This window comes from Ammospiza nelsoni, chromosome 28 (genome assembly GCF_027579445.1).
Source record: "Ammospiza nelsoni isolate bAmmNel1 chromosome 28, bAmmNel1.pri, whole genome shotgun sequence".
Lineage (NCBI taxonomy): Eukaryota > Metazoa > Chordata > Aves > Passeriformes > Passerellidae > Ammospiza > Ammospiza nelsoni.
This window is the reverse complement of record NC_080660.1, coordinates 2,050,386-2,064,630: the sequence shown is the minus strand read 5'-3', so window position 1 is coordinate 2,064,630 and position 14,245 is coordinate 2,050,386. Positions and strand designations below refer to the sequence as shown.

Genomic DNA, 14,245 nt, shown 5'->3' with positions numbered 1-14,245 from the left:
CCCCAGTGTCCCCAACAGCCCCAATGTCCCCAATGTCCTCAATGTCCCCAATGCCCCTAGTGCCCCCGATGTCCCCAATGTCCCCAATGCCCCCGATGTCCCCGCAGGAGGCCCTGCGCTTCAGGCGCAGTGCGGAGGCGGCGGAGCGCGAGTGGCGGCACCGGGAGCTGTCCCTGTCCCCAATGTCCCCAATGCCCCCGATGTCCCCAATGCCCCCGATGTCCCCAATGCCCCCGATGTCCCCAATGTCCCCAATGTCCCCAGTGTCCCCAATGTCCCCGCAGGAGGCCCTGCGCTTCAGGTGCAGTGAGGAGGCGGCGGAGCGGGAGTGGCGGCACTGGGAGCTGTCCCTGTCCCCAGTGTCCCCAATGTCCCCAATGCCCCCAATGTCCCCAATGTCCCCAGTGTCCCCAATGTCCCCGCAGGAGGCCCTGTGCTTCAGGCGCAGTGAGGAGGCAGTGGAGCAGGACTGGCACTGCCAGGACCTGTCCCTGTCCCCAGTGCCCCCAGTGCCCCCAATGCCCCCAATGCCCCCAATGCCCCCGATGTCCCCAATGTCCTCAATGTCCCCAATGTCCCCAGTGCCCTCAATGTCCCCGATGTCCCCAATGTCCCCAGTGTCCCCAATGCCCCCGATGTCCCCGCAGGAGGCTCTGCGCTTCAAGCGCAATGAGGAGGCAGCGGAGCGGGACTGGCACTGCCAGGACCTGTCCCTGTCCCCAGTGTCCCCAACACCCCCAATGTCCCCAGTGCCCCCAATGTCCCCAATGTCCCCGATGTCCCCAGTGCCCCCGATGTCCCCGATGTCCCCAATGCCCCCGATGTCCCCAATGTCCCCAATGCCCCCGATGTCCCCAATGTCCCCAGTGCCCCCGATGTCCCCAGTGTCCCCAATGTCCCCGATGTCCCCGCAGGAGGCCCTGCGCTTCAGGCGCAGTGCGGAGGCGGCGGAGCGCGAGTGGCGGCGCCGGGAGCTGCAGCGGGAGCGGCGCCGCGCGGAGCAGCTGCAGGAGCTGCAGCGGGGCCGCCAGGAGGAGGCGACAAAGCGGCGACAGCAGCGGGCGCTGGCACTGCAGCAGGAGCGCCGCGACTTCCTCACCCTGCTCGGGTGGGTGGCACCGGGGCTGGCACCCGAGGGTGGCACGGGGACGGCAGCGGGCGCTGGCACTGCAGCAGGAGCGCCGCGACTTCCTCACCCTGCTCGGGTGGGTGGCACCGGGGCTGGCATGGGGACAGCTGAGAGGTTGGGGACTCCGGTGCCACCCCAGGAGCTGTGCCAGGCGTGACTGGGGTCTCTGGCAGGGTCCCTGTGCCATCTTGGTGGCGCTGGGGACACCAGTGTCACCCCAGACGCTGTGCCAGGCATGCCCAGGGGACTGTAGCAGTGTCCCCGTGTCACCCAGGGGCTGTGCCAATGTCCGCACGCCCTCAGCGCCCACCAGGAGCAGCTGGCATGGGAGCGGGCACAGCTGTGCCAGCGTCCCAGTGAGGTCTCCATGTCCCCAGTGTACCAGTGCCAATGTCCCAGTGATGTCCCCAGTGACCCAGTGTCCCCAGTGCCTAGTAGGAGCAGCTGGCACGGCAGCGGGCACAGCTGTGCCAGTGTCACCGTGCCAATGTCCCAGTGGTGTCTCCATGTCCCCGGTGTCACAGCTGTGCCAGTGTCACCGTGCCAATGTCCCCACGTCCCCCGTGTTCCCAGTGCCCAGCAAGAGCAGCTGGTCCAGGAGTAGCAGCTGGCACTGCAGCGGGCACAGTCCCAGTGTCACAGTGCCAATGTCCCCGTGCCAATGTCCCAGCGATGTCCCCATGTCCCCAGTGCCAAGCAGGAGCAGCTGGTACAGGAGCGGGCACAGCTGTGCCAGCGTCCCAGTGCCAATGTCCCCATGTCAGTGTCACAGTGCCAGTGTCACGGTGATGTCCCCGTGTCCCCCATGTGTCCCCAGTGCCCAGCAGCAGCAGCTGGCACGGTAGCGGGCACAGCCCCAGTGTCCCAGTGCCAGTGTCCCAGTGATGTCCCCATGTCCCCAGTGTGACAGTGCCAGTGTCCCCATATCCCCCATGTGTCCCCAGTGCCCAGCAGGAGCAGCTGGCACGGGAGCAGGACCAGCAGCTGGCACGGCAGCCGGCACAGCTGTGCCAATGTCACTATGCCAGTGTCACAGTGGTGTCCCCGTGTCCGCAGTGCCCATCAGCAGCAGCTGGCACAGGAGCAGGACCAGCAGCTGGCACGGCAGCGGGCACAGTCCCAGTGTCACAGTGCCAGTGTCACAGTGATGTGCCCGTGTCCCCAGTGCCCAGCAGGAGCAGCTGGCACGGCAGCGGGCACAGCCCCAGTGTCCCAGTGCCAGTGTCACAGTGGTGTCCCCGTGTCCCCAGTGTGACAGTGCCAGTGTCCCAGTGTCACAGCGGTGTCCCCCATGTGTCCCCAGTGCCCAGCAGGAGCAGCTGGCGCGGGAGCAGGACCAGCAGCTGGCACGGCAGCGGGCACAGTCCCAGTGTCACAGTGCCAATGTCCCAGTGTCACAGTGATGTCCCCATGTCCCCAGTGCCAATGTCACTATGCCAGTGTCCCAGTGGTGTCCCCGTGTCCGCAGTGTGACAGTGCCAGTGTCCCCATATCCCCCATGTGTCCCCAGTGCCCAGCAGGAGCAGCTGGCACGGGAGCAGGAGCAGCAGCTGGCACGGCAGCGGGCACAGTCCCAGTGTCACAGTGCCAGTGTCACAGTGTCACAGCGGTGCCCCCCATGTGTCCGCAGTGCCCAGCAGGAGCAGCTGGCGCGCGAGCAGGAGCAGCAGCTGGCACGGCAGCGGGCACAGCGTGCCCACGGGGAGGCGCTGCAGGAGCAGATCCGCGAGCAGCGGCAGCGGCGGCAGCGCGACAGAGCCGCGGCCATCGAGGAGGGACAGCGGGAGCTGGCGCGGGCACGGCAGCGGGCACAGCAGCTGGCACGCGTGGGGCAGCAGAAACTGCAGCGCCTCAGGTGCGGGGCCGTGCCACCTCTGCCACCTGCTGGCACCTCTGGTGTCCCCTCCTGTGCCACCTCTGTCACTTCTGTCACTTCCTGGCACATCTTCTGTCACCTCTGCCGTGTCCTGGCACCTCTATTGCCCTCCTGTGTCACCTCCTGGCATCTCTTGCCACCTCCTGTGTCACCTCCTGTGTCACCTCTGCCACTTCCTGGCACCTCTATTGCCCTCCTGTGTCACGTCGTGGCGTCTCTTGCCACCTCCTGTGTCCCCTCCTGGGTCACCTCTGTCACTTTCTGGCACCTCCTGGCACCTCCTGTGTCACCTCCTGGCATCTCTTTTCCCCTCCTGTGTCACCTCTGCCACTTCCTGGCACCTCTATTGCCCTCCTGTGTCACGTCGTGGCGTCTCTTGCCACCTCCTGTGTCACCTCCTGGGTCACCTCTGGCACCTCCTGACACCTCCTGTGTCACCTCTTGGTATCTCTCGTCACCTCCTGTGTCACCTCCTGGGTCACCTCTGTCACCCCTGGCACCGCTGATGTCCCCTCCTGGGTCACCTCTGTCACCTCGTGGCACCTCTTCTGTCACCTCTGTCCCCTCCTGTGTCACCTCTTGGTACCTCTTGTCACCTTCTGTGTCCCCTCCTGTGTCACCTCTGTCACTTTCTGGCATCTCTTTTCACCTCCTGGCATCTCTTGCCACCTCCTGTGCCACCTCTGTCACCCCTGGCACCTCTGGTGTCCCCTCCTGTGCCACCTCTGTCACTTCTGTCACTTCCTGGCACATCTTCTGTCACCTCTGCCGTGTCCTGGCACCTCTATTGCCCTCCTGTGTCACCTCCTGGCATCTCTTGTCACCTCCTGTGTCACCTCTGCCACTTCCTGGCACCTCTATTGCCCTCCTGTGTCACGTCGTGGCGTCTCTTGCCACCTCCTGTGTCCCCTCCTGGGTCACCTCTGTCACTTTCTGGCACCTCCTGTGTCACCTCTTGGTACCTCTTGTCACCTTCTATGTCCCCTCCTGTGTCACCTCCTGGCATCTCTTGCCACCTCCTGTGTCACCTCCTGTGTCACCTCTGTCACTTCCTGGCACCTCTTGGGACCTCTTCTGTCACCTCTGGCACCTCCTGTGTCACCTCTTGGTACCTCCTGTCACCTTCTATGTCCCCTCCTGGCATCTCTTGCCACCTCCTGTGTCACCTCTGCCACTGCCTGGCACCTCTATTGCCCTCCTGTGTCACATTGTGGCGTCTCTTGCCACCTCCTGTGTCACCTCCTGGGTCACCTCTGGCACCTCCTGACACCTCCTGTGTCACCTCTTGGTATCTCTCGTCACCTCCTGTGTCACCTCCTGGGTCACCTCTGTCACCCCTGGCACCGCTGATGTCCCCTCCTGGGTCACCTCTGTCACCTCCTGGCACCTCTTCTGTCACCTCTGTCCCCTCCTGTGTCACCTCTTGGTACCTCTTGTCACCTTCTGTGTCCCCTCCTGTGTCACCTCTGTCACTTTCTGGCATCTCTTTTCACCTCCTGGCATCTCTTGCCACCTCCTGTGCCACCTCTGTCACCCCTGGCACCTCTGGTGTCCCCTCCTGTGCCACCTCTGTCACTTCTGTCACTTCCTGGCACATCTTCTGTCACCTCTGCCGTGTCCTGGCACCTCTATTGCCCTCCTGTGTCACCTCCTGGCGTCTCTTGCCACCTCCTGTGTCACCTCCTGTGTCACCTCTGTCACCTCCTGGCACCTCCTGGCACCTCTTCTGTCACCTCTGTCCCCTCCTGTGTCACCTCTTGGTACCTCTTGTCACCTTCTATGTCCCCTCCTGTGTCACGTCGTGGCGTCTCTTGCCACCTCCTGTGTCACCTCCTGGGTCACCTCTGGCACCTCCTGGCACCTCCTGTGTCACCTCTCAGTATCTCTTGTCACCTTCTGTGTCCCCTCCTGTGTCACCTCTGTCACTTTCTGGCACCTCTTTTCCCCTCCTGTGTCACCTCCTGGCATCTCTTGCCACCTCTTGTGTCACCTCTGCCACTTCCTGGCACCTCCTGGCACCTCTTCTGTCACCTCTGTCCCCTCCTGTGTCACCTCTTGGTACCTCCTGTCACCTTCTGTGTCCCCTCCTGTGCCACCGCTGATGTCCCTCCCGTGTCCCTCTGTGCCCACAGGGACGCCGGGGTGCCCGGCGGGTACTGCGCCGTGGTGGAGAAGAAAGCCTGGGGCCACCCTGGTGCCACCCTGCCACCTCCTGCTGTCACCGTGTCACCGCTCGATGCCACCCTGTCCCCCTGATGCCACCTCCTGATGCCAGCCGCCACCTCCCAGGGACATGGGGGACGTTGCCCCTTTTTTCCTGTGGTTTGAGCCCATTTTTTTCTCTCTTTTTTACCCATTTTTATGGATTTTAACCCATTTTATCCCTGTTTATTTTTACCCTTTTAAATCCCTATTTTTACCAAATTTTAAGTCCCATTTCCCCCCAATTTTAATCCCTATTTTTAACCAATTTTCATCTATTTTAGCCCATTTTTATCCTTATTTTAACCCTATTTAAGCCCTATTTTTAACCAATTTTCATCTATTTTAGCCCATTTTTATCCTTATTTTAACCCTCTTTAATCCCTATTTTTAACCAATTTTCATCTATTTTAACCCATTTTCATCCCTGTTTTTACCCTCTTAAATTCCTATTTTTACCCAATTTTATTTCCTTATTTTACCCAATTTTCATCCCTATTTTAACTCTATTTTTACTCTTTTTTACCCCTATTTTAACCCTTTTAAATCCTTTTTTTACCAAGTTTAATCTCTATTTTTAACCAATTTTCATCTATTTCACCCAATTTTAATCCCTATTTTTACCAAATTTTAAGTCCCATTTCCCCCCAATTTTAATCCCTATTTTTAACCAATTTTCATCTATTTTAGCCCATTTTTATCCTTATTTTAACCCTCTTTAATCCCTATTTTTAACCAATTTTCATCTATTTTAACCCATTTTCATCCCTGTTTTTACCCTCTTAAATTCCTATTTTTACCCAATTTTATGTCCTTATTTTACCCAATTTTAATCCCTATTTTAACCCATTTTCATCTATTTTTACTCTTTTTTACCCCTATTTTAACCCTTTTAAATCCTTTTTTTTTACCAAGTTTAATCTCCATTTTTAACCAATTTTCATCTATTTCACCCAATTTTAATCCCTATTTTTAACCAATTTTCATCTATTTTAGCCCATTTTTATCCTTATTTTAACCCTCTTTAAGCCCTATTTTGACCAAATTTAATCCCAATTTTTAACCAATTTTCATCTATTTTAACCCATTTTCATCCCTGTTTTTACCCTTTTCAATTCCTATTTTTACCCAATTTTAATCCCTATTTTAACTCTATTTTTACTCTTTTTTACCCCCATTTTAACCCTTTTAAATCCTTTTTTTTACCAAGTTTAATCTCTATTTTTAACCAATTTTCATCTATTTCACCCAATTTCAACCTCTCTTTTTACCCTTTTAAATCCCGATTTTTACCCCAATTTAATTCCGATTTTTACCCATTTTTAGTTTCACCAATCCATAATTTTCCCAATTTTAATCCCTATTTTTAACCTATTTTAACCCTTTTTCCACCTATTTTAACCCTTTAAAGCCCATTATCCCAATTTTTAGCCCATTTTTATGTTTATTTTTAACCCTTTTTAAAACCCATTTATTATCCCTATTTTGCCCCATTTTCCCCCTATTTTCACTTATTTTTTGTCCATATTTTTACCCATTTTAACCCCTTTTAATTTCTATTTTCTCCCCACATTTTCCCCCTATTTTCACTTATTTTTTGTCCATATTTTTACCCATTTTAACCCCTTTTAATTTCTATTTCTCCCCACATTTTCCCCCTATTTTCACTTATTTTTTCTCCATATTTTTACCCATTTTTACCCATTTTAACCCCTTTTAATTTCTATTTTCTCCCCACATTTTCCCCATTTTACCCCTATTTTCACTTATTTTTTGTCCATTTTTTTACCCATTTTAACCCACTTTTAACCCCTTTTAATTTCTATTTTCTCCCCACATTTTCCCCCTATTTTCACTTATTTTTTGTCCATTTTTTTACCCATTTTAACCCCTTTTAATTTCTATTTTCTCCCCATATTTTCCCCATTTTACCCCTATTTTCACTTATTTTTTGACCATATTTTTACCCATTTTTACCCACTTTTAACCCCTTTTAATTTCTATTTTCTCCCCACATTTTCCCCCTATTTTCACTTATTTTTTGTCCATATTTTTACCCATTTTTACCCCTTTTAATTTCTATTTTCTCCCCACATTTTCCCCCTATTTTCACTTATTTTTTTGTCCATATTTTTACCCATTTTTACCCATTTTAACCCCTTTTAATTTCTATTTTCTCCCCACATTTTCCCCATTTTACCCCTATTTTCACTTATTTTTTGTCCATATTTTAACCCATTTTTACCCACTTTTAACCCCTTTTAATTTCTATTTTCTCCCCACATTTTCCCCATTTTATCCCCATTTTTAACCCTTGACAACCCCCATTTTAACCCATTATACCCCAAATTTTAACCCCATTTTTTTAACCCTTGAAACCACATTTAATATTTATTTTATTTTTTTTTACCTTTTAAATCTGTATTTTATCCCAATTTTTACCTTTCCTTCCCTCCTGGGACCAAACCGCAGCTTTTGGGTTCAACTGGTTTGAACTGGTTTGAACTGGTTTGAACTGGTTTGAACTGGTTTATTTCCATGGGGTTTTTTGGGGCAGAATTTGGGGGGGAAGAGGGGGTGGGGATTTTTTGGCTAAAAAAAATAAAAAAAAAATAAAAAAATCCCAATTTTCCATCCAAATTTTCCATTGCAAGGGAAAAAAATAAATCAAATTTTCCATTTGCAGGGTGGGAAAAAAAAAAAAATCCCAATTTTCAAGGGAAAAAAATTCTCAATTTTCCATTTCCAGGGGAAAGAAAATCCCAATTTTCAAGGGGAAAAAATCCCAATTTTCCATTTATAGGGGAGAAAAAAAATCCCAATTTTCTATTTATAGGGGAGAAAAAAATCCCAATTTTCCATTTCCAGAGGAGAAAAAAAATCCCAATTTTCAAGGGAAAAAATTCCCGATTTTCCATTTCCAGGGGAGAAAAAAATCCCAATTTTCAAGGTAAAAATAAATCCTGATTTTCCATTCCAGGGTGGGAGATAAAAAATCCCAATTTTCCATTATAGGGGAGAAAAAAAATCCCAATTTTCCATTTATAGGGGAGAAAAAAAATCCCAATTTTCCATTTCCAGGGGAGAAAAAAATCCCAATTTTCAAGGGAAAAAAATTCCCGATTTTCCATTTCCAGGGGAAAGAAAATCCCAATTTTCCAGGAAAAAAAATCCCAATTTTCCATTCCAGGGGAGAAAAAAATCCCAAATTTCAAAGGAAAAAAAATCCCAATTTTCCATTTATAGGGGAGAAAAAAAAATCCCAATTTTATATTTATAGGGGAGAAAAAAATCCCAATTTTCAAGGAAAAAAAATCCCAATTTTCCATTACAGGGTGGGAAAAAAAATCCCAATTTTATATTTCCAGGGGAGAAAAAAATCCCAATTTTCAAGGGAAAAAAATTCTCAATTTTCCATTTCCAGAGGAGAAAAAAATCCCAATTTTTAAGGGGAAAAATTCCCAATTTTCCATTTATAGAGGGGAATAAAAAAATCCCAATTTTCCATTTCCAGGGGAGAAAAAAAATCCCAATTTTCAAGGAAAAAATTCCCAATTTTCCATTTATAGAGGGGAATAAAAAAATTCAAATTTTCCATTTCCCCAGAGAGGGGGGAAAAAAAACCCAAAATCCACATTTTCAGGGGGGGGGGGTGGTGAAAAATTCAAATTTTCCATTTCCGGGGGAAAGAAAATCCCAATTTTCAAGGGAAAAAAAAATCCCAATTTTCCATTCCAGGGTGGGAAAGAAAATCCCAATTTTCCATTTATAGAGGGGAATAAAAAAATTCAAATTTTCCATTTCCCCAGAGAGGGGGAAAAAAAAAAAAAATCCACATTTTCAGAGGGGTGAAAAATTCAAATTTTAAATTTCCAGGGGGAAAAAAATCCCAATTTTCCATTTAGAGAGGGGAATAAAAAAATTCAAATTTTCCATTTCCCCAGAGAGGGGGGAAAAAAAACCCAAAATCCACATTTTCGGGGGGGGGTGGGGGGGGGTGAAAAATTCAAATTTTCCATTTCCGGGGGAAAGAAAATCCCAATTTTCAAGGAAAAAAAAATCCCAATTTTCCATTCCAGGGTGGGAAAGAAAATCCCAATTTTCCATTTATAGAGGGGAATAAAAAAATTCAAATTTTCCATTTCCCCAGAGAGGGGGGAAAAAAAAACCCAAAATCCACATTTTCGGGGGGGGGTGGGGGGGGGGTGAAAAATTCAAATTTTCCATTTCCGGGGGGGGGAAAAAATCCCAATTTTGCAGCCGAATTTGGCTTTTTCAGAGGGAAAAATTCCAAATTTTGCATCCCGGTGGTGGCAATGGGGGGTGCCGGGGTTTGGGGACAGGGGAGGTGACACGGGAGGGGACAGGAGGTGACACGGGGGGGGTCAGGAGCTCTTCATCTGCAGGGTCTCGTAGGTCTCCTGGTGCTCGGAGTTGAGACCCTAGAGGGGGTCCAGAAGGGTTTTTTGGGGTTTTTTGGGGTTTTTTGGGGGTTTTTTGGGGGGGTTTGTGCCACCAACCCCAAGTGACAGCAACGTCTGTCACCCCCCCCGGTGTCACCCCATCGATGGTTTTTAGGGGAGGGACCCCAAATCCTAAATATGCCAAGTTTTATCCCATAAACAGGGGGACAAAGCAAATTCCCCAAATCCCAAATTTTATCCCATAAACAGGGGGACAAACCAAATTCCCCAAATCCCAAATCTCCCAAATTCCCCAAACCCCAAACATCCCAAATTTCATCCTATAAATAGGGGGACAAACCAAATTCCCCAAATCTCCCAAATCCCAAACCCCAAACATCCCAAATTTTATCCCATAAACAGGGGGACAAACCAAATTCCCCAAATCCCAAATCTCCCAAATATCCCAAGTTTTATCCCATAAACAGGGGGACAAACCAAATTCCCCAAATCTCCCAAATCTCCCAAATATCCCAAGTTTCATCCCATAAATAGGGGACAAATCAAATTCCCCAAATCCCAAACATCCCAAATTTTATCCCATAAATAGGGGGGCAAACCAAGTTCCCCAAATCTCCCAAATCCCAAATATCCCAAATTTTATCCCATAAACAGGGGGAACCAAATTCCCGAAATCCCAAATCTCCCAAATCCCAAACATCCCAAATTTTATCCCATAAATAGGGGGACAAACCAAATTCCCCAAATCTCCCAAATCCCAAACCCCAAAAATCCCAAGTTTTATCCCATAAACAGGGGGACAAACCAAATTCCAAACATCCCAAGTTTTATCCCATAAATAGGGGGACAAACCAAATTCCCCAAATCCCAAACATCCCAAACATCCCAAATTTTATCCCATAAATAGGGGGACAAACCAAATTCCCCAAACCCCAAATCTCCAAATCCCAAATTTTATCCCATAAATAGGGGGGCAAACCAAATTCCCCAAATCCCAAATTCCCCAAATCCCAAATCTCCCAAATCCCAAACCCCAAACATCCCAAATTTTATCCCATAAACAGGGGGACAAACCAAATTCCAAACATCCCAAGTTTTATCCCATAAATAGGGGGACAAACCAAATTCCCCAAATCCCAAATCTCCAAGTTTTATCCCATAAACAGGGGGACAAACCAAATTCCCCAAATCTCCCAAATCCCAAACATCCCAAACATCCCAAATTTTATCCCATAAATAGGGGGGCAAACCAAGTTCCCCAAATCTCCCAAATCCCAAATATCCCAAATTTTATCCCATAAACAGGGGGAACCAAATTCCCGAAATCCCAAATCTCCCAAATCCCAAACATCCCAAATTTTATCCCATAAATAGGGGGACAAACCAAATTCCCCAAATCTCCCAAATCCCAAACCCCAAAAATCCCAAGTTTTATCCCATAAACAGGGGGACAAACCAAATTCCAAACATCCCAAGTTTTATCCCATAAATAGGGGGACAAACCAAATTCCCCAAATCCCAAACATTCCAAATTTTATCCCATAAACAGGGGGACAAACCAAGTTCCCCAAATCTCCCAAATCCCAAATATCCCAAATTTTATCCCATAAACAGGGGGACAAACCAAATTCCCCAAATCCCAAATTCCCCAAATCCCAAATCTCCCAAATCCCAAACCCCAAACATCCCAAATTTTATCCCATAAACAGGGGGACAAAACAAATTCCAAACATCCCAAGTTTTATCCCATAAATAGGGGGGACAAACCAAATTCCCCAAATCTCCCAAATCCCAAACATCTCAAGTTTTATCCCATAAATAGGGGGACAAACCAAATTCCCCAAATCTCCCAAATCCCAAACCCCAAAAATCCCAAGTTTTATCCCATAAACAGGGGACAAACCAAATTCCAAACATCCCAAGTTTTATCCCATAAATAGGGGGACAAACCAAATTCCCCAAATCCCAAATATCCCAAATTTTATCCCATAAATAGGGGGACAAACCAAATTCCCCAAATCCCAAATCTCAAATATCCCAAACATCCCAAATTTTATCCCATAAATAGGGGGGCAAACCAAATTCCCCAAACCCCAAATCTCCCAAATCCCAAATTTTATCTCATAAATAGGGGGACAAACCAAATTCCCCAAATCCCAAACATTCCAAATTTTATCCCATAAATAGGGGGCAAACCAAGTTCCCCAAATCTCCCAAATCCCAAATATCCCAAATTTTATCCCATAAACAGGGGGACAAACCAAATTCCCCAAATCTCCCAAATCCCAAACCCCAAAAATCCCAAATTTCATCCCATAAATAGGGGGACAAACCAAATTCCCCAAATCCCAAATCTCCCAAATATCCAAGTTTTATCCCATAAATAGGGGGACAAACCAAATTCCCCAAATCTCCCAAATCCCAAACCCCAAAAATCCCAAATTTTATCCCATAAACAGGGGGACAAACCAAATTCCCCAAATCTCCCAAATATCCCAAACCCCAAACATCCCAAGTTTTATCCCATAAACAGGGGGACAAACCAAATTCCAAACATCCAAGTTTTATCCCATAAATAGGGGGACAAACCAAATTCCCCAAATCCCAAACATCCCAAATTTTATCCCATAAATAGGGGGGCAAACCAAGTTCCCCAAATCTCCCAAATCCCAAATATCCCAAATTTTATCCCATAAACAGGGGGACAAACCAAATTCCCCAAATCCCAAACATCCCAAATCCCAAACATCCCAAAACCTCAACACCCCAATCCCCAAATACCCCAAATCTCACCCCATAAATGGGAGGGACCCCAAATCCCAAAAATCCCAAATCTCACCCCATAAATGGGGGGAACACCTCAAATCTCAGCCCATAAGTGAGAGGACACCCCAAATATCAGCCCCATAAAGTGGGGAAACCCAAATCCCAAGCACCCCAAATATCACCCCATAAATGGATGAGAACCCCAAATCTCAGCCCCATAAGCAGTTCTTTACAGGGGGGGACATCCTAAATCCCAAAATCCCCCAATCTCACCCCACAAATTGGGTGGACCCCCAAATTTCACCCCGTCGATGGGTGAGGAGGACCCCAAGTCTCGGCCCCATAAGTGGGAGGGACCCCAAATCCCAAACACCCCCAAATCTCAGCCCATAAATTGGGAGCACCCCAAATCTCAGCCCCACAAATGGTTCTCTGCAGGGAGACACCCCCAAATCCCCCCCCCCAAAAAAAAAAACTCCAAATCCCAGCCCCATAAATCGGGGGGGACCCCAAGTTCCAAACATTCCCAACCTCACCCCATAAACGGGGGGACACCCCAAATCTCAGCCCATAAATGCTCCAGGGGATGTTCCCCCTCCCCAGCACAGCCCCTGCACCCCCAAAAATCCCTAAAATCCCCCCAAAATCCGCCCCCTGCGTGACTCACGGCGTAAACGGCCTCTTCCTCCTTCTGCCCGGGAACAGAAAGCGAAAGGAGAATTTGGGGGGCACATCCGGACACCCCCATCCCCCACAGCACCCAGACCCCCCTGCACCCCAAAAAAAACCCTTCAAAATCTCCTAAATTGCCCCCAAAATCCCCTCAAAAATCTCCTAAAATCCCCTCCCTCCAATCGCCCTCAAACTCGCCCCAAAATCCCCCAAACCCCTCTAATGTCCCCCCCCCAAAAAAAACCCAAAATCTCCCTCAAAATCCCCTTAAAACTCACCCCAAAATCACCCCAAAGTCCCCCTAAAATCCCCTCAAAACCCCCCTCAAACTCACCCCAAAATCCCCCCCAAACTCACCCCAAAATCCCGCCAGAATCCCCCTCAAAATCTTCTAAAATCCCCCCCCAGAATCCCCCTCAAACTCGCCCCAAAATCCCCCCCCAAAAAAATCCCAAAACCCCCCAAAATCCTCCTCAAACGCACCCCAAAATCTCCCTCAAAGTCACCCCAAAATTCCCCCCCCCCCCCCCCCCCCCCCCCCCCCCCCCCCCCCCCCCCCCCCCCCCCCCCCCCCACCCCCACCCCCCCCCCCCCCCCCCCCCCCCCCCACCCCCCCCCCCCCCCCCCCCCCCCCCCCCCCCCCCCCCCCCCCCCCCCCCCCCCTCCCCCCCCCCCCCCCCCCCCCCCCCCCCCCCCCCCCCCCCCCCCCCCCCCCCCCCCCCCCCCCCCCCCCCCCCCCCCCCCCCCCCCCCCCCCCCCCCACCCCCCCCCCCCCCCCCCCCCCCCACCCCCCCCCCCACCCCCCCCCCCCCCCCCCCCCCCCCCCCCCCCCCCCCCCCCCCCCCCCCCCCCCCCCCCCCCCCCCCCTCCCCCCCCCCCCCCCCCCCCCCCCCCCCCCCCCCCCCCACCCCCCCCCCCCCCCCCCACCCCCCCCCCCCCCACCCCCCCCCCCCCCCCCCCCCCCCCCCCCCCCCCCCCACCCCCCCCCCCCTCCCACCCCCCCCCCCCCCCCCCCCCCCACCCCCCCCCCCCCCCCCCCCCCCCCCCCACCCCCCCCCCCCCCCCCCCCCCCCTCCCCCCCCCCCCCCCCCCCCCCCCCCCCCCCACCCCCCCCCCCCCCCCCCCCCCCCCCCCCCCCCCCCCCCCCCCCCCCCCCACCCCCCCCCCCCCCCCCCC

The 14,245-nt window shown here is 50.9% G+C and overlaps 1 protein-coding gene across 1 annotated transcript in view; it reads right to left on the bottom strand.

The window, feature by feature from the left end:
* Nucleotides 1–8,883: 8,883 nt before the first annotated feature.
* FCER1G (Fc epsilon receptor Ig) overlaps nucleotides 8,884–14,245 on the bottom strand; it is a 14,294-nt gene continuing 8,932 nt past the window's right edge. Inside the window, exons 4-5 of the mRNA XM_059490066.1 lie at nucleotides 13,065–13,088; nucleotides 8,884–9,649 (exon numbers count right to left, since the gene is read on the bottom strand). Of these exons, the coding sequence (XP_059346049.1) occupies nucleotides 9,593–9,649; nucleotides 13,065–13,088 (81 nt within the window). The 3' untranslated portion in view covers nucleotides 8,884–9,592. The remainder of the gene's footprint in view (nucleotides 9,650–13,064; nucleotides 13,089–14,245) is intronic.